General features: G+C 47.7%; 1 protein-coding gene across 3 annotated transcripts in view; it reads right to left on the bottom strand.

Annotated features, from left to right (window-relative positions):
• Positions 1-26,308, bottom strand: part of EGFR (epidermal growth factor receptor) — a 193,076-nt gene that overhangs the window by 44,734 nt on the left and 122,034 nt on the right. For all 3 annotated transcript variants that reach the window (XM_067745688.1, XM_067745689.1, XM_067745690.1), the window contains exons 2-11: positions 17,527-17,678; positions 16,251-16,434; positions 13,036-13,170; positions 9,454-9,522; positions 8,577-8,695; positions 7,126-7,267; positions 5,644-5,760; positions 2,099-2,225; positions 1,925-1,998; positions 1,080-1,170 (exon numbers count right to left, since the gene is read on the bottom strand). In XM_067745688.1, coding sequence (XP_067601789.1) covers positions 1,080-1,170; positions 1,925-1,998; positions 2,099-2,225; positions 5,644-5,760; positions 7,126-7,267; positions 8,577-8,695; positions 9,454-9,522; positions 13,036-13,170; positions 16,251-16,434; positions 17,527-17,678 — 1,210 coding nt within the window. The remainder of the gene's footprint in view (positions 1-1,079; positions 1,171-1,924; positions 1,999-2,098; positions 2,226-5,643; positions 5,761-7,125; positions 7,268-8,576; positions 8,696-9,453; positions 9,523-13,035; positions 13,171-16,250; positions 16,435-17,526; positions 17,679-26,308) is intronic.

Raw genomic sequence — 26,308 nt, 5'->3', positions numbered from 1 at the left:
TGCAGGGCAGGTTTGGCTTTGCTGAGAACCAGGGGTCACACTGCCCCAGGAGGGACGGTCCATCCTTGGACTCCTCAGCAAATGTGAAAAGGAAAAAAAGTCATCTTTATCTTATTTACATCCCTAAAACTAAGCTGAGAGGTATATGCTAGTCACCCAAGAAAACTAACCTAAATCTCTCATCTCTGTATGAACTTTGGGCAAGAGAAGTATTCCTGAGAACTCAGAGCACAGGGGCCTTTCTGGGAAGTGATATGAGCTGCCAGTTTAGCATCAGCGATGCAAAGCCACGACAGTTTTTGGAAAGTGATGCTTATTTCACATGTGCTGTCGTCTGACTTTCTTTAATATTGCACAATATTGTGTAGCCCTCTGAGGAGTCAATTATGGGAAAGAGTGCTCGGAACCAGACGGTTTCCAAGGCAGGTTTGAACAAGAGAGTCCCAAACTTCCCCTCACCACAAAACTCTTCATTACCCTTATTACATTAAAGGTGCTTGTGTGTGTGTGTGTGTGTGTGTGTGTGTGTGTGTGTGCACGTGGGTGTGTGGGTGTGTTTCACTCTTGGAGCTGGAAAAGTGGACATCCTGAAAGAAACACTGCATGTTAAACAGCCTCTCAGGTCCCCTGAAATGACTTGCTGAAAAGGATGTGTGACCTCAGTGCTGTTCTTGCCAAAAGTGCAAAACCTCAGCTGAATCAGGAGAAAACACTGGCTATCCTACAAGATGCCTGACCAATACTTTTCACAAGGGTCAAGGCCATGAAAGACAAGGAAGACAAAGGAACTGTCACCGACGGCAGGGACCAAGGAGACGTGACAGCCGCGTGCAGCGTGGGCTGACGGAACACACAAGGCGTTCACGGAAAAACTGGCGCGATCCCAGAAAGTCTGCAGTTCAGTTACTACCGATTTCTTTACTTGATTCTCCTGCCACGCTGATGCAGGGTGTCCCCATCGGGGCAGCCGGGTGAAGGATGTGTGGGAACTCTCCGTAGCGTCTCTGCAGCACCTCTGTAAGTCTTATTTCAAAAACAAAAAATAAGGGTCTACCAGGCTTTGGCTGGGGTCCACTTACTGTTGCTTCGTCCTGCCACGTATGATTTCCAGGTTCTCAAAAGCATGGAGGCCAGTCCTGTTTGCAGGCCAGGCCTGAATCAGCAAAAACCCTATAAGGCAGAAGGAAGGTTCAGGCACACACCACTTAGAAATGTCTATTCTGTGTGAGACATTATTGTAGGATTTTCAGGAGTGTCGATGAGCAGGAGAGGTGAACGTTCTTCTCGTCATCTTCCCGAGCACACGCACGCATGCGTCGCTGCGCACCAGCCGCCGCCCGACTCTCACCCCGCAGGCTGTGCTCCAAGGGCGAGACCCCAAGCAGGCTGCCGTGCTCAACGACAGCGGCCAGTGCCGAGCTGCAGCGCCCCAAGGAGGCTGACGTGGTATCCTTATTTCGTTCCAATTCTCCAAACAACCTTGCTATTTAGTCTGATTATTTCTTTTTTAGGGATGTCGGAAGTGGAGTTCTGACGGGTCCCGGGCCCAGGCCTGCCGGTGGCAGAGCAGGATGTGAAGTGCGTCTCCAGGCCCGGGAGCCTGCTGTCCGCTCGCCGCTGCCCCCCTCCCTCTACCCACCACGTCCTGGGCTGGTCCTCGGACGGCTGGCCTGGGCTGGGCCGTGAGAGAGCAGACATGTTCGCACCACGTCATGAATGACCTAACTCTTTGCTTAAAGAGCTCACCTCTCGAGTGCAGGGGAAACTGCATTTTTGAAAAATATCGAAGAACTGATTACTCATGAATGGTAGAATTTCAGAATAAAGGTTTTTATGCCAAAGGAGAAGAAAATACTGCTAAAAGTTCTCTTCATAAAACACTGATTTCCTGTTTATGTTCATATGATATGTTAGCGGCACACACCTGTTATTTCCTTTACAGTTTTTAGAATGTCCAGTTCCTTTGGGTCCAGAGGTGGAGTACGTGTGAAGGAATCACTGAAACAAGGAACAGGACGATCAGTAACAACCTGCAGGTGAACAAAGCTGATTTCGTTTTTTTCTATATTATATCAGTAACTTAAAAATCTTTACTTACCCCTTAAATGCTACTGGCAGGATATGAAGGTCTCCACTGATCGAGGTGCAATTTCTGAAGTGTTTAATATTTGTAGCATTTATGGAAAGTGTATCTTTAAACTCACCAATTCCTATTCCGTTACAAACTGTAAAGATAAGGGAGGTGTTTATTTCACTCGCATTTGTTGAATTAAGAATAGCTAATGTTCCACAGGCAGAGGGGAGCAGGCAGGAAACTGCAGCCGTGGGAACTATTGCCGCCATGCTGTCATTCATTCACTCAACAAACACTGCTAGGCCTGCTAGGGCCCAGGGACCATGGCGGGGTTGGGGCTGCAGTGGTTACAGGAGACGCCATGGCTGTCCTCAAGGAACCTGCTTTCTCCTCCTCATTTTCCCCACTTGGGCCAGAGTACAGTTGCTCCTGAGGACTCCAGCTTCCTCTCCATGACAGTGTGCCCTGCGCCGTCACTGCTGTCCTGTGCTCACCCGCGTGCCCCTACTGACCCTCAACGCCTCCCCTCGCCTAACTGGGCCTGCGGCTTGGTCTTCTAACTGAAAGAAACAATATGCGTAGATATTTTTGTTTTTAATGGAAAGAGCAAGATGCATTCATCTGAGAAAACCTTGAAAACACAGAATAAAGGGGAACAAAATGACAAGCAATTCTCCTATGTACCTTTGATATTTTAGAAAATTTCCTTCTAGCTATCCTCCATGGTTACGTCACACTAGATATGGAGCTGTTTTTTTTTTCCCACTTATTATGCTGTGAACATTTGTCCTGTCATTAAAACCATTCACAAACGTGGTTTTTAATGGCCGTCTGATGTTACATCATAAGAAATACTGGAAAAACTCTTATCAGATAAACTGCTTTTCTTCCACAGCGTTTACTTAAGCCGTGTGCTTTGATCTGTGTCCTATTGTGACGTCAGTCTCAGATGCCTTTTTCCACACTCTGAGCCCATTTATGAATTTACATTCACTCCCGAATTTCCATCTCAAACGCCAGTTCCCTCCAAAGCCCATTTATCTGTTGTGGCTCTGCTTCTAGAATTCACAGTGCAATCTTTGGTACCTCTCTTTCAGACTGTATCTTACTTTGAAGAATAATCATGGAAAATCTCATTGTTTTTCAATGAGGTTTTGAAAGGGGAGGATGAAAGGATGAGGGTGAGGTCCTCCCCTGGCCTCACCCAGGCCTCCCTGGAGACAAGGTCCCCCGGTCCCTCCGTCTCCCTCTGCTCCACTCTGTCCAGAGTCCCTGCTGCTTGGGTTGCCACCTGGCAGTGGGGCCTGTCCCATCAGCCCCCCTGGACCTCCAGGCTCGCCTTGCACTGCATCTGCCTCGCTGTGGGTTTGGGAATGGGAGGGCGAGGCTGCTTTAGGATTCCAAGGCTCTGGCTGACAACAGAGTGAGGCTGGCTTCCGCACAACAAGCCCTGAGGCAGATGCCTGCCAACGGGGACTTGCCATTTAATTACAGGTTCGGAAGAGATTTCCACATGTTTGAAAGAATATCCATGCTCTCTCTGTTTAGGTGTGATGGTGATGGTGGGGTTACCTGAATTCCTAAATTTGGAGATAAATTACACATTCACCCCTAGACCGATCAGATTTGGAGAAGTTGTAGACCATCAACACACGCATTTTCCAAACTTTGTTTTCCTGGCATCGCCCCATACCCGAAGGGATCTGAGTTGGCCACTCCTCCAGGATATGAACTGGGGGTGGGTAGAAAATAGAGCATAATGATTACAGGAGCATCGAAGTGTTTGTTGAACACAAAACTAACAGAAGAAAGACAAAAATCATCTCTGATTTTATTGATGCATTTGAGGATGCTGACGGTATAACCCTCTCTCTCTTCAGGGGCTTAACTCTTCTACTTCCTCTGTGCCAGGCACTGCCCCAGGTTCTTATTTTCTTCCTTCCATGTCCCCTCTGCCGGGAGGTCTCCTGGAGCCAAAGGACACTCATCTCTCAGGGCCCCGACACCCCTGCGACACAGGAGCTACAAGGCCAGGTGGCCAGAGAGACCCGCTGGGAGCTCGTGGGTCTGTAAAGTGGGGATGGTAATGGCACAGACCCCCTAGGGGGGCTGGAGGGACTCGAGGACGTGGAGCACGGAGGCTGAGTTTGCCCCGTGAAAGAACACACGTGCAATGCAAGAGCACAGAGGTGGTATCATCAGTTTCAGCTGAAATCACAGATGCTTCTTAGGGACGGTGGCCTCTGATGCAGATGTTCAAGATAAGCAGTTATTCATTGAGGCATTTTTTTTTTAACAGCAGAACAGCGGAAACAATCTAAATGACCATATACAGGGAGACTGGCTGGATAAATTATGGTAGAGGGGATAGGATATAGGGGATTATGGATAGGGTTCGGGGAGCGCCCAGCAGCTGCAAAGTAGGATGAGGAAGATTCATACGAAGTTATCTCCAGGGTATGCTAAGTTTAAGTGGCAAGGTACAAAGAGTGTAGATGCGGAACTGGAAGACGTGGTCTAGGCCTGCCACGTGCCCAAAGGACTCAGGTGCCAACTGGGGAGGCTCCCACAGGCCACACGGGAGTCAGTCTGGACATCAAAGTGAATGATGACAGGAGGGATTACCATAAACTGAATAAAAAAAGGATTCAATGACCTCACGTGGGTACTAAAAAAGCTATTTTAGAAAAGAATGTCAACTAATAAATGTAGAAGACATGATAGAAATAGGAAATCACTCCTTTATAACCACCAAGAAATCTGACTGACGCTACTTCAAGCAAATCATCGAATTTGTCATCGTGGTAACGGGATGAAATGGCTGTGCCCCCTGGTGCGACGCAATGAGGGGAGATGCTCCTGCCCACCTGAGTCCCGCCTGGAGGAAAACCATGCCCAGGCCAGACGAGGGACATCCTGCAAAACACCCGGCCTCAACTCTGCACAGCATCGGGGAAAAGGGGGCTGAGAAATGGTTCTGATTTAAGGAAGAGCATGGAACCCACAGCCCTCAGCTGGACTCTGGATCGAAAAGCAGCTAAAAAGGATGGTATTGGGACAGTGGGGGAGTTGAAATTAAACTGAAAACTAGAATTGCACTGAATCGATGTTAAACTCGAGATGAGAGTGAAGCCGTCTTTTGTTACTTAGGGGAATGTCCTGTGTGTAGGAAAGTGTGCTGGCGAATGTAGGGTGAAGTGTTATAACACCTGTAATTGTCACTGGGCTCAGAAAACACACACACACACACACACACACACAGACACAGAGGGAGAGCAACGTGGCGATTACTGAAAATTGGTAAAGTTAAGTGCAGGGCATATGGGTGTTCATTACACTATTCTTGCAACGTTTCTGGGTGTTGTTTGAAAAATTTCTCGATAAAACATAAAGTACAGGATAAGCAGGGATAAATTGGCATTGAGGACACCCAGAAACAGGGCAGAGCGTAAAGGAAGGGACACGTTTCCGAGCCTGGAGATCCCCTCCCATCTCGTCTGAGCGTGACGCCGAAGGTCTGGGGGCAGGGAGCAGAGACAGCCCCTCGCCCGCACTGGGCGGCTGCCCACCTTTGCCACAAGGTCCGTCGCACTTTTTACACTTGCGGACGCCGTCCTCCTCCACCTCCTGGCTGTCAGAGCTGCAGGCGCGGACGCACGAGCCGTGGTCCGTCACCACGTAGTTACCTGGGGGACAGTGAAAGGAAGGTGGCGAAGGCGGCACCAGGTGTTCCTGGGCCTCAGGACCCTCCATGATGGGCTGATCCTCTGGTTTTGTTTAAGGACAAAGAATGAAAGGCTGCAAACAGAGAGGGATGCGGGGTTCACGGGTTCTCAGGGCCTCCCCGCCAGGCGCAGTGTGGGGCTGCTGCTGCCTGCTCGCTGGTCACCGTGTCCCCCCCTCCCTGCAGCCTGTGTTCCCGTAGGGTCTACCTTCAGGACTTGCCCTTGAAGCTTGACTATTGATTTAAAAATGGGAAGCTACACAAAGACCACGCTTCCGCTGGGGCTGCCACACCCGGGGCTGCCCTCATCCCCTCCGGCCACCGTGGGTGGCGGTGCCCATGCTTGGCACCAGCCCCGACGCCGGTCACTGTCTCGTGGCTGCCGTGTCTGTGTTAATAACCTATTAACACAAATATCAGTCTATACTTTTCAGGAACTCTATGTGTTCCTTGCAACTTTCCCAAGTGGATCCTCAAACCTATTTGCTGGGCATCTGTCATTTTCCTTCTGAAAACTGTCTACTTTTGTTCTCTGAGGCTCTGAGTGGTTTCCTGTGGACTTTAAACTCTGCCCGTTAAGCTGTCTCTCCAAGAGTATATGTCTGTGTCATGACTGTGGCGAATTTTTCTTAGCTTGTCCTTTACCTTACAGTGGTTTATTATTCTAGTTGTGTGTTCTTTTTTCTGTTCCAAATTGATAAAATTTCATGTTCACAGATCTGGTAGGGCAAACCTCCCCCTCACAATTGTTCTTAAACATTTTTTTCTTTTTCCTTCATCTTCCCTCTTGGAAATCAAGATTGGTTTCTAAAACAATTTAATGAGACAATTCTACACTTCCTCTACCACGAAATAATTCATGTTGCCATTTCCCTAAATACCAGAGTCATCTGTAAAGCACAAATTGAAATAAGCAAAACCCAAGCCCAAATGATTAAACAAAGCCAACTGACAAGCAAAAACCCCTCTGCAGTATTCCTAAGGGCACAACCTTCACCAGATTGTTAACCACTAAAGAAGGCCGGTCTTCTAACTACTCTCTCACTTAGGCCGTTTAAATACCTGCAAAGAGCTAAACGGGAAAATGGCCCAGTGGTCATGGGTCTGTGCCCATCAGACGATGGGATATTCTGGGCGACCACGGCTGGGGCTCAGGACACAAGAACTGACTCGAGGTCGGAGCAGCAGCCGTCCCCTCACCTGCCTGACGCTGAGGCGGACACAGGGACCCGAGGACACGTGAGCGGGGGACGCGGGGATGCCAGCAGGAGACAGAACAGGTAACGGGGTGCCTGACAACGAAAGGGTCCCCACGAGGGGCACTCACGGGGACACTTCTTGACACAGGTGGCGCCGAAGCTGTACTTCCCCAGCGGGTTGACTTTCATCTCGTAGGTGGTGGGGTCGTACAGCATGAGTGGCGGGCATGTGTCCTTGCACGTGGCTCCGTCCCGGAACCTGCGGCAGACCTGTCAGGGGAGGGGCGGCGGCTGTTAGACTCCGTGCGGGGAGCTGCGGCCGCGGTTCTCTGCGTCCAGGTGTTTGGTCAGAGCACACACGTCTAGCAAAGTACTCTCGGTAGAGTCAGAAAGACCTTTCTCTTATAAGCATGGTTTTTCTTAAATCCACTGTCCCAGCTGTCAGAGTTTACGGATTATGATGAGGGAAAAATACGTCTCCGTTAACTTTCAAAACCAGGCAGGAGTACACACACGAGAGTAGTTAACTCTACGGTGAAATTATTCTTCGGCCTAACTTACGTCAGGTTTCCCTCCTAAACGACACTTGAGGATACATTTTAGAATTTATTGCCAAACGCAGAGAACCTGGACTAGGGGGTGTGGTGCAGAGGGGACCAGACCACGCACAGAGGGGCCCTGACCAACAGCCTCGGGCCGTCTCCTTCCAGCTGCACGTCAGGACCGGCCCAGACCAGCCGAGCCCAAAGCCTGGGGGGCCTGTCCAGCCTCTGGGACTTAGCCTCCCTGTTCCTGAAAACCAGACTCTTTTGGATCCCATCCAAGGTGAGTCTCCCAGTCTGGAGCTCGCTCAGCTCTGACTCTGGGACCCCGTCTGTCCGCCCTGGTGTCTCGGGACTCACAAGGCGCCCATGATCAGATGTGTGGCCCCCGCGGCCCACGGGGACAGTAGGTCTCACTTGAGCTTTCTGCAGTAACAGGGACAACAGCGAGGGCATCGGGACCCCACGGCGGGCGAGGAGGTGGGGGGTGGGCGTGGAGGGATATGCGCAGGAGGTCTCTGAGCCGGGGTGGAAAGAGCAGAGGCTTTAGGGGCGAAAGGCACAAATGGAGTCGCAGCTGTCCTGCCACTCGGGGTCTGTGTGGCCCCTTAACTTCTCCGTACACATCTTAGGGGTCCCTGCGGCATCAGCGCCCTAGGTTTGTAATGAGAATCGAGTGGAGCAGTAAACAGTGAGACGAGGCGGGTGCTGGCCACAAGAGACATTAGGGGCCCATAACACACAGTTCGTCGTTTGGCTCATTCTATGCCCAGGTCCTGGGTATGGAGGCCACACACACTGTGCCGTTTAGAGCACTTAACAGGTAGGTACTTTACTCTCCACCACTGTCAGACAAGGAAACTGAGGCACGGAGAGGTCACATAGGTTGCCCAAGGTCACCAAGTAAGTGGTGAAGGAAGGCAGGACACTAAAAGATGCTCTGTCACCCCTGCGGCTACAGACGTCAGTCAGTACAGTTCAGTCACAGGAAGGCTCTCTGAATCTCGGGCCAGAGAAGCCGCTGGGGTGGGTATTACCAGGCAGTCACTCTCCCGCGGCCCCGTGCAGCCGGCGGCACACTGGCTGTGGCAGCAGTCGCTGGGGGACCTGCCGCGGCAGCGCCCGGAACACTGCTGGGCACAGATGACTTTGGTCACTGGAAAGAAGCAGAGGCCATCCGTGAGCTGAAGGGTTCGGGAGGGAGGGAGGATGCCTTCCCCGGGACCTCGCAGAGCACTTGCAAACAGCGGATGAAAGATGGATCAATCTGGTGATTCTGCGGCTTAAGTTCCCCAACATTCACATTCTGCTAAATTCAACGGAGTCTTGATCTTTCTTACTGTACTTTTTTTTTTTTTTTTTCTACTTGTTTCTCATCGCTTAGGAGAACTGACTCAGACCAACTCTGGACTTTCAGACTGCTCAATTAGATACCGATGAGAATTGAGTTTGGGGGTGGGTAACAGAAAGCATGTACACATAGCATGACGCCTGCCAGAAAGTAGTGTTTAAAAGGACGTAACAGTCACATCACAATTAGACTTAAAGTTTTCAAGATGACACGTCCCCAGATTCCTTGGCCGTTCACGCTCCCGAACTAGGATTCCCGCAGAAAAACCCCTTGAAGAAGAAGCTACTCTTGCTTCTCTGGCGGTGGGTACTCAAGAGAGGGGGGCGGCAGGAGAGGCGAGGACGTAAGAGATGCCATGACTCAGGTAACACAGACAAGCCCCCATTCCCAGGAAAACCTGCCAAACATACTGTTCAGAGAGAATGGCTGGTACACGGGTGGCCCACTTGCACTGACTTACAACAGGGCCTTAAAATCAACAATGCTTTCAGAGTCTTCAAAGGGAAAACAAATGCAAGTGTAAGGGGAGAAGATGGCCAGTGAAACTCTGCTCCCCGACTCACGTTTCTGGCAGTTCTCCTTCCCTGCACCCCAGCAGCTTCCATTAAGACAGACTGGATCACACTTTGGGCCTAAAATATAAACGTAATCGTTAAATTCATATTTTAGGGAAAGGGAACAAGAAACTGATGGCCCCTTCTCAAGGCCCTAGGCAAAGTCACATCCTAGAAACAAGGAAGTGCTTTCAAATTTCTTATTCTGTTTGTTCAACTGGTTGGTTTGTAAGATGATTTAAAAAAGACTCTCATGAGAAAAAAAAAAGAACCAGGTACTGCTTTTATTTACATTTCAGTTGTGGAAACTGAGGAGGAGAGCGATTATTGACTTGTCACAGGCCATGAAAACTGGGATTTAAATGGACTCATGGGTCCACATTTCAAATCTGCTTAGGCTTGGAGAATTTTCCAGCATCTCCCACAATGATGTTAAGGATGCCTCATCTGGGGGGATGGGTATGTACCAACCACATTCGTGCCGTGTCCAATCCTCAGTGATCCCAGGAGTTGGGGTTCTGTAAATACTCCCAGACTCCACGCCAAAGAGAGAGAGGCCTGGATGCCACACAAAGGGTAGGACGTGCACGGTCTGTGTCACCTGGTTGATTATCTAAAACTTCAGCTACTAATTTGCAAGTTACTGTCTGAAAATATCTGTAATTGATCAATCCATTCGTGCAGTTTTTGTAAATGATTGACTATAAATGACAGCTACTAAGGGTTTTAATCTCATTAGTTGTGTTCTGTTTTCATCGGCATTAAGAAGTCTGAGGACCAAGTGTTCTATATACAGACATAGAGAAGAGCTGACCACCAAATTTGTTAGAAAGAGATCAGCCATGCAGATCACTTCCATCGCAAAGACACAGTAACCAAGGGACTTAACATGTGTCCCAAAGTCTCCCCCAGTCAGGAAGAATTCAGTCTCTGGGAGAATTTCGGTTTCAAACAGAAGAGCTGACGATTTGCCAAGTGATTGTTGGACCAGGGCACCCCTTCAATAAGACCGACAAGGTTTACAATCGCTCCCAGGGGTGAAAGGCATCAGTGCAATGCAGGTACTTCGCAGAATCCTGAAGGATGGGAGGACGAGCCCCAAATGGATGGTGCGGGTTGTACATTGTGAAGAGAGACAGATGGAGACAGAAAGAGAGAAAGAAACTTAAGAGGAAAGAGCCAGAGTAACACATAGATATGTTCAAAGTGGTTGTGTCTGTACAATGATACCACGTTATCTTTCGTTTTTACCTGATACTTCCCCATATTTTCCAAATTTCTATTATAAGCATATAATATGTTTATAAAAGAAAATATTTAAAGTAAAAACATTTAATGGCATCTTTCTGTAACACAGGAAAACACCTGCCAATCAAGGGATTCAAAGTCTGCTTATGATTCTATTCTTAACCTTCTGTGACAAAAAAAGAATTAGACATTATTTAAAATACAGATAATAGAAAAAAGCAAGAAGAAGAAATGAGACTATCCAGAGGTAATCAATATAGGCATATAAGTATATTTACATATAAGAATTAATATCACACTACACACTGTATTATAACTTAAAAAAAAACTGATAAAACGTTATGACAATTTTTCCATGCCTTTAAAATGTCCTTCTGGGACTCCCCTGGTGGCGCAGAGGTTAAGAATACGCCTGCCAATGCAGGGTACGTGGGTTCGATCCCTGGTCCGGGAAGATCCCACATGCCACAGAGCAACTAAGCCCGTGTGCCACAACTACTGAGCCTGTGCACTACAGATTGACAGCCACAACTACTGAAGCCCGTGCACCACAACTACCGAAGCCCGCGCGCCTAGAGCCCGTGCTCCGCAACAAGAGAAGCCACCGCGATGAGAAGCCCGCGCACCGCAACAAAGAGTAGCCCCTGCTTGCTGCAACTAGAGAAGGCCCGTGCACAGCAACGAAGACCCAAAGCAGCCAAAAATAGATAAATAAATTAAAAAAAAAAAGAGAAAAACCTGAAAAAAAAGTAAATATCTTTCTACCTAACATGAATTTTTAATGGCATGGCTGAACCACAATTTATTTAACCAATCTCTTCTTTTTAAATACATAAGTTGCTCTCAAAATTTATTATAAACAAGGCCCACGTACCGAAAAAAAAAAAAAGGTTAAGATGGGGACTCCCCTGGTGGCACAGAGGTAAAGAACCTGCCTTCCAATGCAGAGGACGTGGGTTCTACTCCTGGTCAGAGAGCTAGATCCTACATGCATGCCGCAACTAAGAGTTCACATGACACAACTAAGGAGCCTGTGAGCCGCAACTAAGGAGCACACGTGTCACAACTGAAGGAGCCAGTGAGCCGCAACTAAGGAGCCCACCTGCCACGACTAAGACCAGCACAACCAAGATAAATAAATAAAATAAAGAATATTAAAGAAAAAAAGTTCACCACAAAAATACACAAAAGGAAAAAAGGTCCTTATTTTTAAAAAATGATGATTACGATGGTAAATTTTATGTTAAGGGTATTTTATCATAATCAATCAATCAAATCAAAGAAAAAACAAAGCAGCTCCGGTTGATTTTTTTTTTTTTTTTTTTTTGCGGTACGTGGGCCTCTCACTGTCGTGGCCTCTCCCGTTGCGGAGCACAGGCTCCGGACGCGCAGGTTCAGCGGCCATGGCTCACGGGCCCAGCCGCTCCGCGGCATGTGGGATCTTCTCGGACCGGGGCAGGAACCCGCGTCCCCTGCATCAGCAGGCGGACTCTCAACCACTACGCCACCAGGGAAGCCCTCCAGTTGATTTTTAAGATCCGTATCATCTCCAAATTCTGAGACCAAAAAAACCCCCCAAACCCCCCCAAAAGCAAAAACAAACACCCACGCATCCACTGCATAGTTGTAGAGAAACAGAAACAGGAAACGACGATGGCTTCTCATTTTCAAGACCGAAAGGTCAGCGAGATCAGGAAGGCAGCCGGCTAAGCGGAGCTTAGAGTCCTCGGAGTTTCCCACTGCCAGCAGCGCTAATGGGGCAGCCCTGACCTGCAGCCTGGCCCTGGCCAGCCTCTCCCTTGCATGGGCTGCTTTACTGATGAATGGCAGGGACTAGGTAACGGGCACTAGTTAAATATGGACAAACTCTCGCCGTATGCTCCCCAATTTTGCTGCGGGCTCCATGTGGGAGTGCCCAGGCCCGGCAGCAGGAGGACAGAGCTCAGCCCCAAAGCTTCCAGAGGGCCTGGCGCTACTTTGAGTCTCAGCAGCAAATAAGAAGCTCACAAAAGCCTAGGCAGTCTCCTCACACAAGATGTGAGAAGGCCCCTCGCCAGGGGTGACAGGCCGGGCTCTTCTCAATGCCCCATGAGGGCTTAGCTGTCCTGGGGTGGGGGTGGGGGCGGGTGATCTGCCAGCAGGGGAGGTGTCACCATGAAAAACAGGTTTTCTTCCCCTCTGTCTTCTAGTGAGCATATAATCTGTTTACTATCAGTATTTACTTCTGTATTAGATTAATGTAACGTAATGTTAACTCTGCTTTCCTGATCCCCACCCCAGCTCCACAGCTCTGCCCACCTTAAGAGCTGCAGGCTGGGGGCAGGGGTCATGTGGAACACTTACATCTGCTCAGCTGGCTCTGAAATTCAATCGACATATTGCTTAGAAAGTCGGCGTTGACGATGTCCCTCCACTGGACGGTGTCCATGTTGCAGAGGACAGGGTTGTTGCTGAATCGCACGGCGCCTTGCAGGATCTCTGCGTGAGAAAGGAACCACCATGAACACACGCGCCATCTCTCCTAAATTCTCCTGAAGTATGCATGCGTCTCTTCACGTTTTGCCTTCTGCTAAAAGATGGCAACCTGCAAACGAGACTCCCCTTGGAACTCCACCGGGGGCAGTGGAAAATAACCTGATGGACTCCTCTGTGGAAGAGTCAGGGTTCCCCTGCCCTGGGTCTTTGAACCGTGAATGATCAGAATTTCGAAATATGGGGAGGAAAGAAGATAATGCTTTAGTCACTTAGCATAAACGACAAGTGTACAGTGAGTCGGTGGTTGCCGGGGAGGTTGGTCTGGGCTGGACCGGAATGACTGTGTGATGACGATGTGAAAGGGCAGAACTGGAGTGACCGTGTGATGACGATGTGAAAGGGCAGATGCAACAGGAAGGGCGGGTGGAAGGGAGGATGCTGTGAGGGGCTTTGGCAGTATTTCATTGGAGAAAAGGGGGTGGGAGTGAGGTGCAGCAGAAGGGTGTGTACGTGTGAGGAAAAGACGGGACGGGCGCCGGGAATGCCAAGATGTAAACCTGTTCAACTGTTCAAAGGAAGAGCTGGGAGGACATGAAAAATCAGGGGTGATACGAAAAGTCAAGCCTGAGCAGAGGACAAGTGTTTTATCCATGACATTTGTGTAAACATTTCCTGAATGACTTGTGTACACAGAGCACAGCACCAAGAGCTGCGGGGTCAGCGGAGATGAGTGATTTCTGTTGGTCCCTTTCTAAAAAGCGACATGCGTGGGAGACACAGTTAATGACCTCACGTCCACAGCGGACCACGACTCACAACAGGGGCCAGTTGGGCTATACTCATGACCTGAGCTAATCCTCACACGGTTCTCTGGCTGTAACTCAAATCTAGATACATAGGTAATGCCCAGCATCCCACAGCGGTAAAAGGATGTGGCAGAGGAAGGGTTCTCCCTGGGAAGCTCTCTGAGGCTGATGGAAAGAATGACATTTCCTGAAGGCTGACGGCGGCAGCACGTGGAGGAACCTGAGGGAGGGCGGGTGCTGCGGGCTCCAGTGGACACACAACCGCAGCACAGGCCCCGAGGGCTCAGGGGGTAGGTTCCTTCGGCAGACAGGGGTGGGGTGTGGGGGGTGGGGGGGTGGGGGGATGGGAGTAGGGTGGGGTGGTGGGGGTGGGGCAGGGGCTACAGAGGCAGGCTGGGGGGTCGGAAAGGGAGCTTTGAATGCGAAGTCAGAGACGGCAGCAGGACAACCAAGTGAAAACGTTCACCAGGAAGGAGCCAGAGTCAAGGGATAAACTGATGAGAGGTCAGCACTGGAGACGCAGAAGAGAGACGTCAGGGCAGCGGGACCCTCGGGATGACAGATCAGGGGCCGGGAGAGCGCCAGCGGGGAGGCCGAGGGCCCGACAGAAGCTGCGGGCAGCGTGGCGAGGAGCAGAGGCCCGCGTTACTTATCAATAACAGTGTGTAATTCTCGTCCAGTAACCCACATTAGAGGATTATTTAATAACATGAAATAATCGGGATTGATACTACCCCAATACCCACAACGGAAATAATACCAGGCGAAGAAACGTCTGCCCAGCGCTTTATCTGGAGTAATTCACTTAGTCTTCTCAGCCACCCTCGGAAGTCTGTCACCATCGTTAATCCCCATTTTTTTTTTTTTCTATACGCGGGCCTCTCACTGTTGTGGCGTCTCCCATTGCGGAGCACAGGCTCCGGACGCGCAGGCTCAGCGGCCATGGCTCACGGGCCCAGCCGCTCCGCGGCATGTGGGGTCTTCCCGGACCGGGGCACGAACCCGCGTCCCCTGCATCGGCAGGCGGACTCTCAACCACTGCGCCACCAGGGAAGCCCCATCCCCATTTTTGAAGACACAGAGAACACGCTCCCGGGTGCCTGGCTGGTGAGCAATGGAGCCGGGGCTGGAACCCGCCAGTCCGCTCCCACCCGCCTCTGCCTGTCGCCACGAGACAGCGACAGCGTGAGGCAAGATGGGCATCCAGGCAGGCGGAGCACAACCGAGCACGGACAGCACAACCCAGCGCCAGAGCTGCGCCCAGCAGGCGAGGGTGTGGGAAGCCCTAAGGCCGCCTCCTGAATGCAGAGCCCAGGAGGCAACCTGGACAGCAGACGTCAGGCTCTGTGGGGCTTGGACACTCAGCCATCCCAGCACCGCGGCCTGGGACCAGGCCCCTCCCTGCCCAGCACCCTCACTCTGTCGTGCATCCTCTGCTCTCATCCCCCATTTGGGGTCGGCCCCCCAGCTCGTCAGAGCTGCGTGGAAGATGCGAAGGCAAGGGCTCTGGGGGCACAGACTGGGTGGCCATCCCCGGCCGTCCTTTCGCTCACGTGGGACTTCAGGAGGGTTACTTTGCCACCATTTCTTTATCTGGAAAGTGGCAGAGCTACCACTTGCTTTCAAGGAAGGCTGTGGGCATGAAGTGAAGTTACCAATTTAACACAGCTGGCACTGCACCTGCTGCGTGGTGAGGGCACGATCACTGTTACCCTCAATTTTTAAAAATCAACTTGACGTCTTTTCTTCATCTTCTGTAGTTTCCTCTCACAGAACTCACACAAGTGCCCTACTCACGAGAATTCAAACTTCTCCTGTAATACCTTTATTCCCTATCCTTAACTTAAAAATGGCTTTCTAGATGTCAGCATTAATTCGGAAAACGTCTCAAATAAGGGTTGATTTTTTTAATGTATGTCCCTTATACCTGAGGTCCAGGTAGTAAGACTGGCAGACTACCTAAGCATTCCAGCTCCGGTCACCTGGTCATACTCTTTTTTCCGGAACCTTTACCACTTTTTACGAACTCCCTGGATACTTTTCCACGAACCAGGGAGAACTGGTACTTGGCTTAAATCTTCCCTTCCCACCCCACCATCTACTATCTTCCTAGCGACTTCCACCTGCTGTATCTTGCACATGGCTGGCACGCAAATACATCTGTGTCTGATGAATAAATGTCTTCCCTGAATGGAATTCAGAGAAGCACCAAGTCTGCTGGGTACCATCCGAGGTCACTCTCTGCATTTACAGCTTCCCCATTCCCTGGCCTCTCACCCTGTAAGTTTCTCATGGGCAACTCCCTCAGTCCCGTTTTATTTGCACCGTAGTTGGATAAGACCGCTAAGGCATGGGTGTTTTCATAGAGCACATTTCCTCTGATGATCTGCAGCTTTTCCAAAGGAATCGTCTCCACTGTGTTGAGGGCAATGAGTACATAGCCAGCAACCTCCTGGATGGTCTAAGGAGATAAAACATAAACATATTATTTCTCTTTTGAGGAACTCACAAATGCAAGATCTGAAACGGGTCCAGAGAGCCCAGGACACCTAGCTGAACAGGAGTGTTTGACAGATGCAAAGCAGGCAGGTGATTACCACTGGATCTCATGGGAGGTGACAGAATTTACAATGATTCCTGCATTTTTTTGGTTTTTTTTTTTACTATACGCAGGCCTCTCACTGTTGTGGCCTCTCCCGTTGCGGAGCACAGGCTCCGGACACGCAGGCTCAGCGGCCATGGCTCACGGGCCCAGCCGCTCCGCGGCATGTGGGATCCTCCCGGACCGGGGCACGAACCCGTGTCCCCTGCATCGGCAGGCGGACTCTCAACCACTGCGCCACCAGGGAAGCCCTGATTCCTGCATTTTTGCCTCTTGAGCTTGATAACAATAACAAAGGACCATGTGTATTACTTAGGAATGCTGTGACTTTCATTTTGCTTGCTGTTCAACACACTGAGATGAAAATGGAAATGTTTTATTAATTTATTTTCTATCTGTCTTGCAGGTTTTCCTATTAAAAAAAACCAAACAAACCCAGAAGAATACCAATCAAATCCTAAGTTTACACCAAACTCACAAGCCTTCAGGGCTGATTCCCGTTGGCTCGTTAGAGCCTACTGTGAAACATTTGGGAATTTTGTGAATGAGTTGTTAAACTCTTGGTAGCTGGAAATCAACCATGGTGGGGGTATTTATACCCAGGAAATAGACAAATGCTACAAAGCAGGAGTTTTTTCCTTTTTTTTTTTTCTTTTTTTAAAAGAGCCAGTATGTCAGGATACCATGGTTGAAGTGATGGTTAAAAGATTAGTGTCCACGATGATCACGGAATGCCAGACCAGTCTGTTTCTCTTTGTTGTTCTTTTATAGCTATAACTTGACCCTAGCTGGTAAAGTGGCCTTTTCATAAAACTTGCATGTGTAGGTCCCTAGGACTTATAATTGCCACAGCAAAAGTAAATACACTGCCAGTTCAATTCTGCCAAGGCCTTTATCTACTTATATTTACTTCTACTATATTTGGGTAAGAATCAAATTCATTGAACTAACCTTCAGGAAAGAAAGGTTGTAACTACTTTGCATGTAGGTAATTTCCAAATTCCCAAGGACCACCTCACAGTTATTGAACATCCTCTGGAGGCTGAGAAAGTGGTCTTCAAAAGTGCCCAACTGGGTGAGCTTGTTACTTGTCCCTTGGCAAACTGGAAACAAGAGGAAAAAAGGTATCACATGAAATGCCAAGTAGAAGAGCAAAACTAAAGTAAAACGATATTCGCAGTCTTCAACTAACTGCACACTTCAGTGACTTACGACGTATTCTGATCGAAGGCCACTCAGGACAAACGTGACAAAAAATGTTTAAAAGTTTATATAAGGTGCAGTTCATAATAAGGACTAGTTCATCTCTATAATGCGTGGAATTGTTTAAAACTGTTAAAAGTTCAAGGGGAAATAGATGGGAATTCTGTGAAAATCTTTAAGATAAAACAGTCTATAAGAGCTTTAGTAAACAAAAAATATATCATAATATGCAACTCAGCATTACAATGATGAATTAACAACTATATAATGAACTTTTTACTTTGCAAAAAATTGCATGTCACATTATTGCGTGCTCAAAGAATATTTACAAACGTATTTTCTGACCATAACATTGTACAACCTAAAATCAATGACAAGAGTGTAAATTGAAAGCCACTGGCTGGAGATGAAAAATATTCTAAACGAATGCACCAAAGAATGAAATCAAATATTATATAACATTGAGAAAATGACGACATGAAAACATATATTTAAAAAACACACTCAGCTACTAAGAAACCACACGCCTTTGTGTTTGCCTACACTCCAAGGAGCCCACCCACCCAGGTGCAGGTACAAGGGTTTTGCATCCCCTGCCGGGATGTGGCCTTGGCACGGTTAACTCCCTGATGTTTTCAGGTATCAAACTTAATATAGGAAAACATTTTAAATTAGGGGACAAAGTTAGACTATGAAAATACGTTTGGTAGTCTATCTTTAAAAGCAAAGGAGAGGATTATAATAAAGCCATGTTTATAAACCTAGCTCTTTGAACAACATGTACAGGCAAGCATAAGAAAACAAAGAGGTTCGGGCCTTTTGAAGCAGGGAGCTGTTAAGGGACTGTACTTTGAACCCAAATTATCCTAAGTGAAGAAACAGGGCCCCTGGCTTTGGAAGTTAGATTCAGACCAGGCCAGGCTCTTCCACGGATGCGACCTGCAACCAGGTGGTTGAGAACAACACCAAGGCCAGAGTCAATATGCAGGGACTCCCTTCAGGAACTCTCCTCAAGTCTTCATTCCTCTTTGATAGGTCCTTCGTCCCCTCCCCACAGAAGTGTTCCGAAGAGCATCACCGTCCGCTCTTGCATTTTAGTGCCACGGCAGCGAGCACGTGTTCAGATACCACACAATCAATGCAAAGCATTTACACCAACAGTAAATATGAAGCAACCCTTACTTCCTCTTTAACTGTGTGGGGATTTCCCTCTTTTCCCCTTCTGTGGTCTCATTCAAATCTGGTGGTAGAGAGAACGTTCACACGGGAACTGCGATGGCCCACAAGACAGAGCCCCCCGGCAGTGGCCCCAGGGCACAGTGATTCCATCACTCTTCCAACCATAACACGGGATGGACCCAACACCCCTGGCTGCTTTCCCCCAAGAGTGTGGACCGCTCTGATGGGAACCTCAAGTTGGAACCGCTGTACACAGTTGGCTGCAATGCACGTGGATGGGGCCAGACTGATTTCCCAATTCTAAGGACCTTAAAGATGCCACCACCAACGGAGGTACAGGGTTTTGACGATAAAGGGTGACCTTTCTGTCGGCACACCTTGGAACAAAAGCTGCCTTCCAGCTGACAGACCATGGTCTCTAAATTTCAGCCTAACTGGTCAGCTCTGGTCTAGGGAGCCCCAAGTATCCATCATGCCCTTCACACCAGCCAGGTGACCAGTATTGACTAGAACTGGGTGTTGGAGCGCATTTCTGAAGCGTTTCTTCTGTACACGGAAGGATGAAAACAATCCCATCTACTTTCATTTTAAAGGATCAGGGGTACTAGCTTGTAAATTTCTCTTCGCTGAACCAAAGAATTTTTATTATTAAGTCACGCAAAAGTGACTTTCATCAGTAGAAAAGGAAAACATGCCATGTCAGTTTAGCCTGTTATAGAAGAAAATAATTGCAAGAAGACTGTAATTGTGTTGTCGTTCACTCATTCAGAAAGTGCTGAACGAGTATTTATTTGATAAATACCTACCATGACCCTTCACTGTTTACAATTAGTATGAATTACTTTTACATTCATAAAAGATCCTGTATCTGGAAGATAATAGCAACATTACACATTATGGATAGGAAGGTTAATTTGTAAAACATTTCTGAGAAGCAACTGGACAACCTGTGTAAACAAATAAATATGCTTAAATTCCATGTCATGATGTTCCACTTTGGAAAACCTATTTTGAGGAAATAGACCTAAACTGTCAGGCAAGATGTTGATTTATTTTTTGATAATGGCAAAAAATGGTCCAACCGTCCAACATGTTTGTCCTTGAGAAAAAGCAGTTGACACCTATTTGATTCAGCGTGAGGCAAGTCCATCCCGAGTTCTGTTCTGGGGTTAATTGCTAAAGTATCAAAAGAAAATTTTACAAGGCTGTTTCTTCTGAGGCCTCCCCTGTCATGTGCCCAGAAGGAGACAGCAAATCTAGGGTGAGGATGGGAATGGCCTGGCCTAGGTTTCTTGACTGAACAAAGTATAATCTTGGTTCCGTCTTTATACCAAATATCTCATGTTACGTAATATAAAGCAGTGAGAAAATTTCAATGTGAGAATATTGAATCAGTCATATTAAAAAGTAAAAATCACTAGCTAGTGAGGCAGATTTAAGACAAAACTGCAAGAGTGAGAGCGCTTAGCTCAGCCGGGAGAAAGTTTCTTGGTCAGCCCTTCATCCCTATGCAACACTGAACGACTTCCCCGAGCTCTACGCCACGCTTTCCTCAAGTACTGACTTGGTGAAAACAATTCTGGCCTCCCAGAATGGTTCTGGGGATGGAATGAACACAAAAGCTTCAACTTTCTTTTGCTACAGCTAACTACTGGGAACTGTGACGGTTGTTTGACATAAGGTGCCTCTGGACAGACGTTGGGGGCCCCTGTGGACGTGTCCTTGTCCTAAGGTGCTGTCTGAACTGGGCATGTTTGAATCTGCCCATTGGCTTACTCAAATACTGGGCATTAAACAGAGTTACTTTATTCTTTGTCTGAAGAATATTTATCCAATCCTAAGAAGAAAGAAAAAGAAATACATTGTACTTTAAGAATTTCATTAAAATATGCATTTAGGCGTATTTAAGCAATTGATTCAAAGAGAAATTTAATATGACCTTAGGGCTATGAAGTTGAAAACCAGACAATTAAAAGTGTTTGTGTCAAGCTCCGTACAGCATACTAGGGATTTGCTCTCCCTCCTGCAAATGTGAAGACAAATCCTACTGAACCAAGAACAGTAGGGCCCTGCAAAGCACTTAGCTTTTCACCTTCACAGTTTATTACGACGATTCATAAACGGACAGAAGAGCTAAAAGAATTGTACCGTGAACATCCTTAAAGCAGCATTTTACTACGTTTACTTTATCACGTAGCTATCCATCTTATTTTTTGGATGCATTTTAAAGTAAGGTACAGATGTCGGTACCCTTCACCCTGACGTGCCACTGGTTACAGTTCAACATGAGTGGACAGCTGTTGTCGAGGTAATATCACAAACAGTGAGATAATCAGTCTTAAGTGTAGCATTGATGAGTTTCAACAAATGCATGCACCCGTGTAACCTGTTACCCCTGGAACATCACGGTTACCCTAGGAGCTCCCTCACAGCCCCGCCCCAACAATCCCTGCCCCAGACACCACACACCGTGATCTGTTTTCACTTAGAATAGTTCTGCCTGTTTGGGGACCTCGTTCTCCTGGAATCACGCTGCACCGTCCTTTGGTGTCAGGTCCCCTGCACAGCAGGCGTTTCTGAGATTCATCCTGGTGCCGGGCTTCACGTGGCTTCCAGGGAGTCTTACGGGAAGTTATCTGCGTATTACACTCGGACACTGAGAGCTGATCCAGAGTCAGGCTGTTCGTTTTCTCAAGAACCCCCCAAACTATCTTAACTGAAAATAAAACAATCTGCCTCCTTTAAGTCTTGAGATACCCCTGATGTGAGGGGGAGAGCCTGTGGCTTTCCTGTGTCAGTGTGGGAGTGGGCCCTTCTCTTTGCCCACAAGCCCGGGCAAATGTGTATGGCTGATTAAGACACAACATGAAAACAGGTTTCTCCAGATTTCTCCAAATCCACTTAGACGCTTGTGGAATTGCCTAAGTAAACTCATAATTGGTTTAATTTGTTTTCTCTACACTTCAACTGCAACCAAAGTCACTGGGCTGTTGCCAATCTATCCCCTTCTCCGAACTTGTCTGTTTTTACTGTTACCCCGTTTTCCACAGAGCACCTCATTTTGAAGCAGAAATCACATTGTACTGCTCTTGGTTTGAACGATCCAGGTTTCCCAGTATCATCAGAACACGGGACGGGCCCCTGCCCGCGGCCTCCCCACATCCTCTCAGGCTCCCTCCCCCGTCCACCGGCCCAGCCACGTATGTTCTCCCCCGACACACCCCCCTGCCCCCATTTCTCCCCGGCGCCAGGTTCCTGCTCCCTTCAGGTCTGTTCCATCTGCTTGGAATGCTCTTCCCTTTCTCCCCAGCTCTTTGCATCTTTGTCTCCCTTTTTATCACTGAGATTCCAACTCAATGGACATGACATCCCTTCAGAAAAGCCTGTCTGGAACCAGAATAGCTTAAGTCCCCACCATTGCATTCTATCACATTTTCCTGATTTTTCTTCTTAGCATTTATCACTACTTAAAATTATTATTTGTTTATGCAAATACACACACAGAATGGGGAGAGGTGGAATATGTACAGATATATCTCATTGGACTGACTGCTGGGATGTGAATACACATGTTGCATTTACATTTTAGACGTGGAAGCAATGGGTCAATGGTGGCCACGTGACCAAAGTCTTGGATGACTTGACACGGGTCCCTCTGCCTCTCCTGTTTCCGTGTGTCTGGTGGTGGTGGAGGAGGACACAGGATGTCTCAGAAGACTGCCAGTCCTCACAACTTCCTGGAGGGTTATCGTAAAATCTTTCTAGGCTAGGTAACATATTTGATTAAGCTTTAAAAGCCAGAGGAAGATTTTGCCCACTTTCATCCTGAAAAGGTTTAAGGAAATCTCAAATAAGATATTTACATAATGGATTTAAAAATAAATAAGGAAAAGATACTCCGAGTTTGCTAGAGGTTTCATCGTATCAGGATTTATCATTTCTTTTGCCTTATTGAAACTGTATTATGGTGGCAATTTCAAAACGTGCATGTATATACATTTCAACTATTCAAAAATGCACAGAAATATGACAGGAGGAAAATACACCAAACGCTGTTAACAACAGTCTTTCATGAATAGTGGGATTCTGGGTTTTTCTTATTTCCTCCTTACAGTTTCTCCATTTTTCAAATTTTCTATAGTGACCATATAGTTCTTTATAATAAAACATTATCGAGGAGATAATTTACAAAAATCTGTGTTGAACAAGGCCAAAAGAAGGACATTTATAATAAAATACACTTCATAAAAATGGAGAAATGATTTTCAAAGTTTTGCATGTTAAACGGCTTTATGAAAGCGGTTTAAAAATTAGAAATAGGGGCTTCCACGGTGGCGCAGTGGTTGAGAGTCCGCCTGCCGATGCAGGGGACGCGGGTCCGCGCCCCGGTCCGGGAAGATCCCGCATGCCGTGGAGCGGCTGGGCCCGTGAGCCACGGCCGCTGAGCCTGCGCGTCTGGAGCCTGTGCTCCACAACGGGAGAGGCCACAACAGTGAGAGGCCTGCGTACCGCAAAAAAAAAAAAAAAAAAATTAGAAATAACTGAATGAAGTACTATATATAGAAAGTGTTAGAAAGGCGAGTAAGCTGCAGCTTGAGCACATCAGTGTTGTTCAGAACAGCTGCATACGGCAGCCCCTGGGAGACGCCATGCATCGTACACACATGGTTTCTCCTCAGATGATGACAGAAGTGAAGAGTTCCCAAGTTCCATTTTCTTCCTGATCTATCAATACACTTTTCCATTTCGGGGAGCAGAGAGTAAGTTTATCCCATAGAAAAATGTTATAAATTGTGATTACGGCACCCGACTAGCCTGTGAAACTTATGTAATACACACAACAGTTGGTAGGAAACTAGATCTACGGTTCAGTTATAATGAAATAATCGGGAGAATAGTAAGCGTTAATACAAAACAGTATTTAAGTTTTCACTGTGTGTTTAATCAAAGGTTGTGTGGAAGGGGAAAAGTCTCATTATGATTTTGAAAAAGATGTTTCTTTATTTTCCAACACTTTATATTTTATCAGGAGTTCCTTATTTGATCATATTTGATCTCATAACTAATAAATAGTTCTCAGTTTGTAGGCGTCCGAAGACTGTTGTCAAACTGAATTTCGATCTACACTGCAACTTGCAATATGCACATGTAATACTCAGAAAGTCCTCTTAAATACTTGATGATTTGCCACGTGCACTGTAATACGCCTATTGGACTAAACATGCCAAGCCTCGGCACGTCCAAGACAATTGCAAACTCAGGTAGCTCTAGTTAAGTTCACAAGCAGAAGACTTTCAAATGACACCTATTTTATTTTTGAGTTGGGGCACAGAATACCCAAACTGGTTGACTTCCTTCCTCCTGATTCTCCTCCTAGCCATGAAAATAAGCCCAAGCCCAGTTTATGACTTTTAAAAAATATACTGAGTTAGGACACCTGTGCCTAATATATCCGCTTTCTTGGGAGTTAACTGATGTTTATGAATCCCAGGAAGGCCCGGGAGGGATTGTGGAAGGTTTCCAGTGACAGCATCAAACATCTGCCCTATCACTGTGAAGATGGTGATGTATCATTATGGGATGATCTCCAGCCAGTTATCGCAACCCTCTGGGTCTCGGTGTTCCCGCTGGTTGAAATCAGACCAGCTTGATGCATTTGACAGGGTAGTTGTGGGAAGTAATGAGATCGTGGACATGAACGTGCTTCATAAATCACAAATCTCTCGAAATACAAATCACGTCTGACACTAAGGCTTCACCATAGCAGTCTTCACAGTAGCCAAACCACTGCAGTCTGTTTCTGCTTATGTGTCTTCAAGGATACCAGCAAACTATCCCCCCACTTACCCCCCCAGGATTTCTTTTTTAAACGCACTCCACAGAATTGGATGAGTTGTGTGGAAATTTGGGATGCTTTAAATTTCTGAAATTAAAGATATCACTTTTCACTTTTATAGGATGCTGTCCAGAGAATGGTCCTGACAGTGGACATGAAAAATCTTGAATCACAGGGCTGACCATCAATTCCATTTTTATAGGTGTTGAATGGCTGGTAGATCAGAAATGAATTGTACCTATTCTGGAATACCAGGAATGGGTTTGGACCGGAGAAGATTTCAGAAAGCCATACTCATCTTTTATTCATTCAGTCCAATACATCTCTTTGGAGGACTTGGCAACACGTTCTGTCTCTGGTCATCTGTATTTTAAATACATGGACATGGACTGAATGAAAATTCATGGATGGATGAACGAAACAGGTCAGATTATACATCAGAATCTGTATCAGGTAACATAGAACTAGACCTCTATGGGACTGGAGTGTTCCTTGATTGAATGTTGGATGTTGAGCAGGGTGCACTGAGGAAAGGACAGAAGGCTGGATTTGGTTTAAAATCTCTCTATGTGGAAATATAACACGAGTGACTTCAGTGTGTCTGGCTGTTCCTTTCTAGATATATTGTGAGTAAGCGCCTCCTCCCGACCCGGGTTCTGTTTTTCTAATCTCCTGGCTGGGGACTGACTATTGCTTACTCATGCTCAGGGCTCTCTCTCTGCACACAGGCATACTTCTGAAGTGAGTAACGCCACTTCCCCTCCAAAGGTCCGCTGGCCAGACCACTGCTTGGACGCTTTGCCCGCACAGCGATTTTGGTGCTTCTGACCCATTTCTTCAGAGCCCCGGCGCGTTCTCAGGTGATGACTGCAGCCCGACCGGCGTGGGGCAGCACAGAGTCCACGGTAAGATTAGTACTGGACACTGCACAGTTGCAATGACAGTTTGCAAAGCTCTTCCTCAAGAAGGCGACCGCGGAGACCTGCCTGTCACCTGGACGAGGAAGGGCTAGTTATCCTCTCTCACCGCCGAAGCACCCACTGGAATGGGATGGTCTGCCCATCCGAAAGCTAGGAGACTTGAAAGAGCAGGGAGGGACAGGGGGTGCGGTGGAAAAGGGGACGCGGGTGGTTAGCACAGAGGAAAGCCCAGAGGAGGGCTGGTTAAGGAAGTGGGAAATGTAAAATCCTGGACGGGGCTGGTGTCAAAGACCACTGCTCGAAACCAGGGTCACAACGTGACGTGACGGTTCAGAGCCTGACTTAAGACTGCACGCTGTCCCTCACCACCTCTCACCTCTGACTCGGCCTGACCCTCTTCAGCAGAGACCTGGTGAGCAGAAAGCAGCAGGAAGGTTGTGGCGAGCCCACAATCGGTGTCATTCCCAGCAAGATGGCGCGGAGGTACGGCGGGGCAAGGCTGACACGTCCCCACCCAACTCACATCCCTTCTGCTTTCCATTCTGCTCAGGCCTGCATGACTCCCTCTAATGACAAAGGCTGGGTAACACGCCCC

The sequence above is a fragment of the Pseudorca crassidens genome, chromosome 8 (genome assembly GCF_039906515.1).
Source record: "Pseudorca crassidens isolate mPseCra1 chromosome 8, mPseCra1.hap1, whole genome shotgun sequence".
In the NCBI taxonomy this organism is placed as follows: domain Eukaryota; kingdom Metazoa; phylum Chordata; class Mammalia; order Artiodactyla; family Delphinidae; genus Pseudorca; species Pseudorca crassidens.
This window is presented reverse-complemented; position numbering and strand designations above follow the sequence as displayed.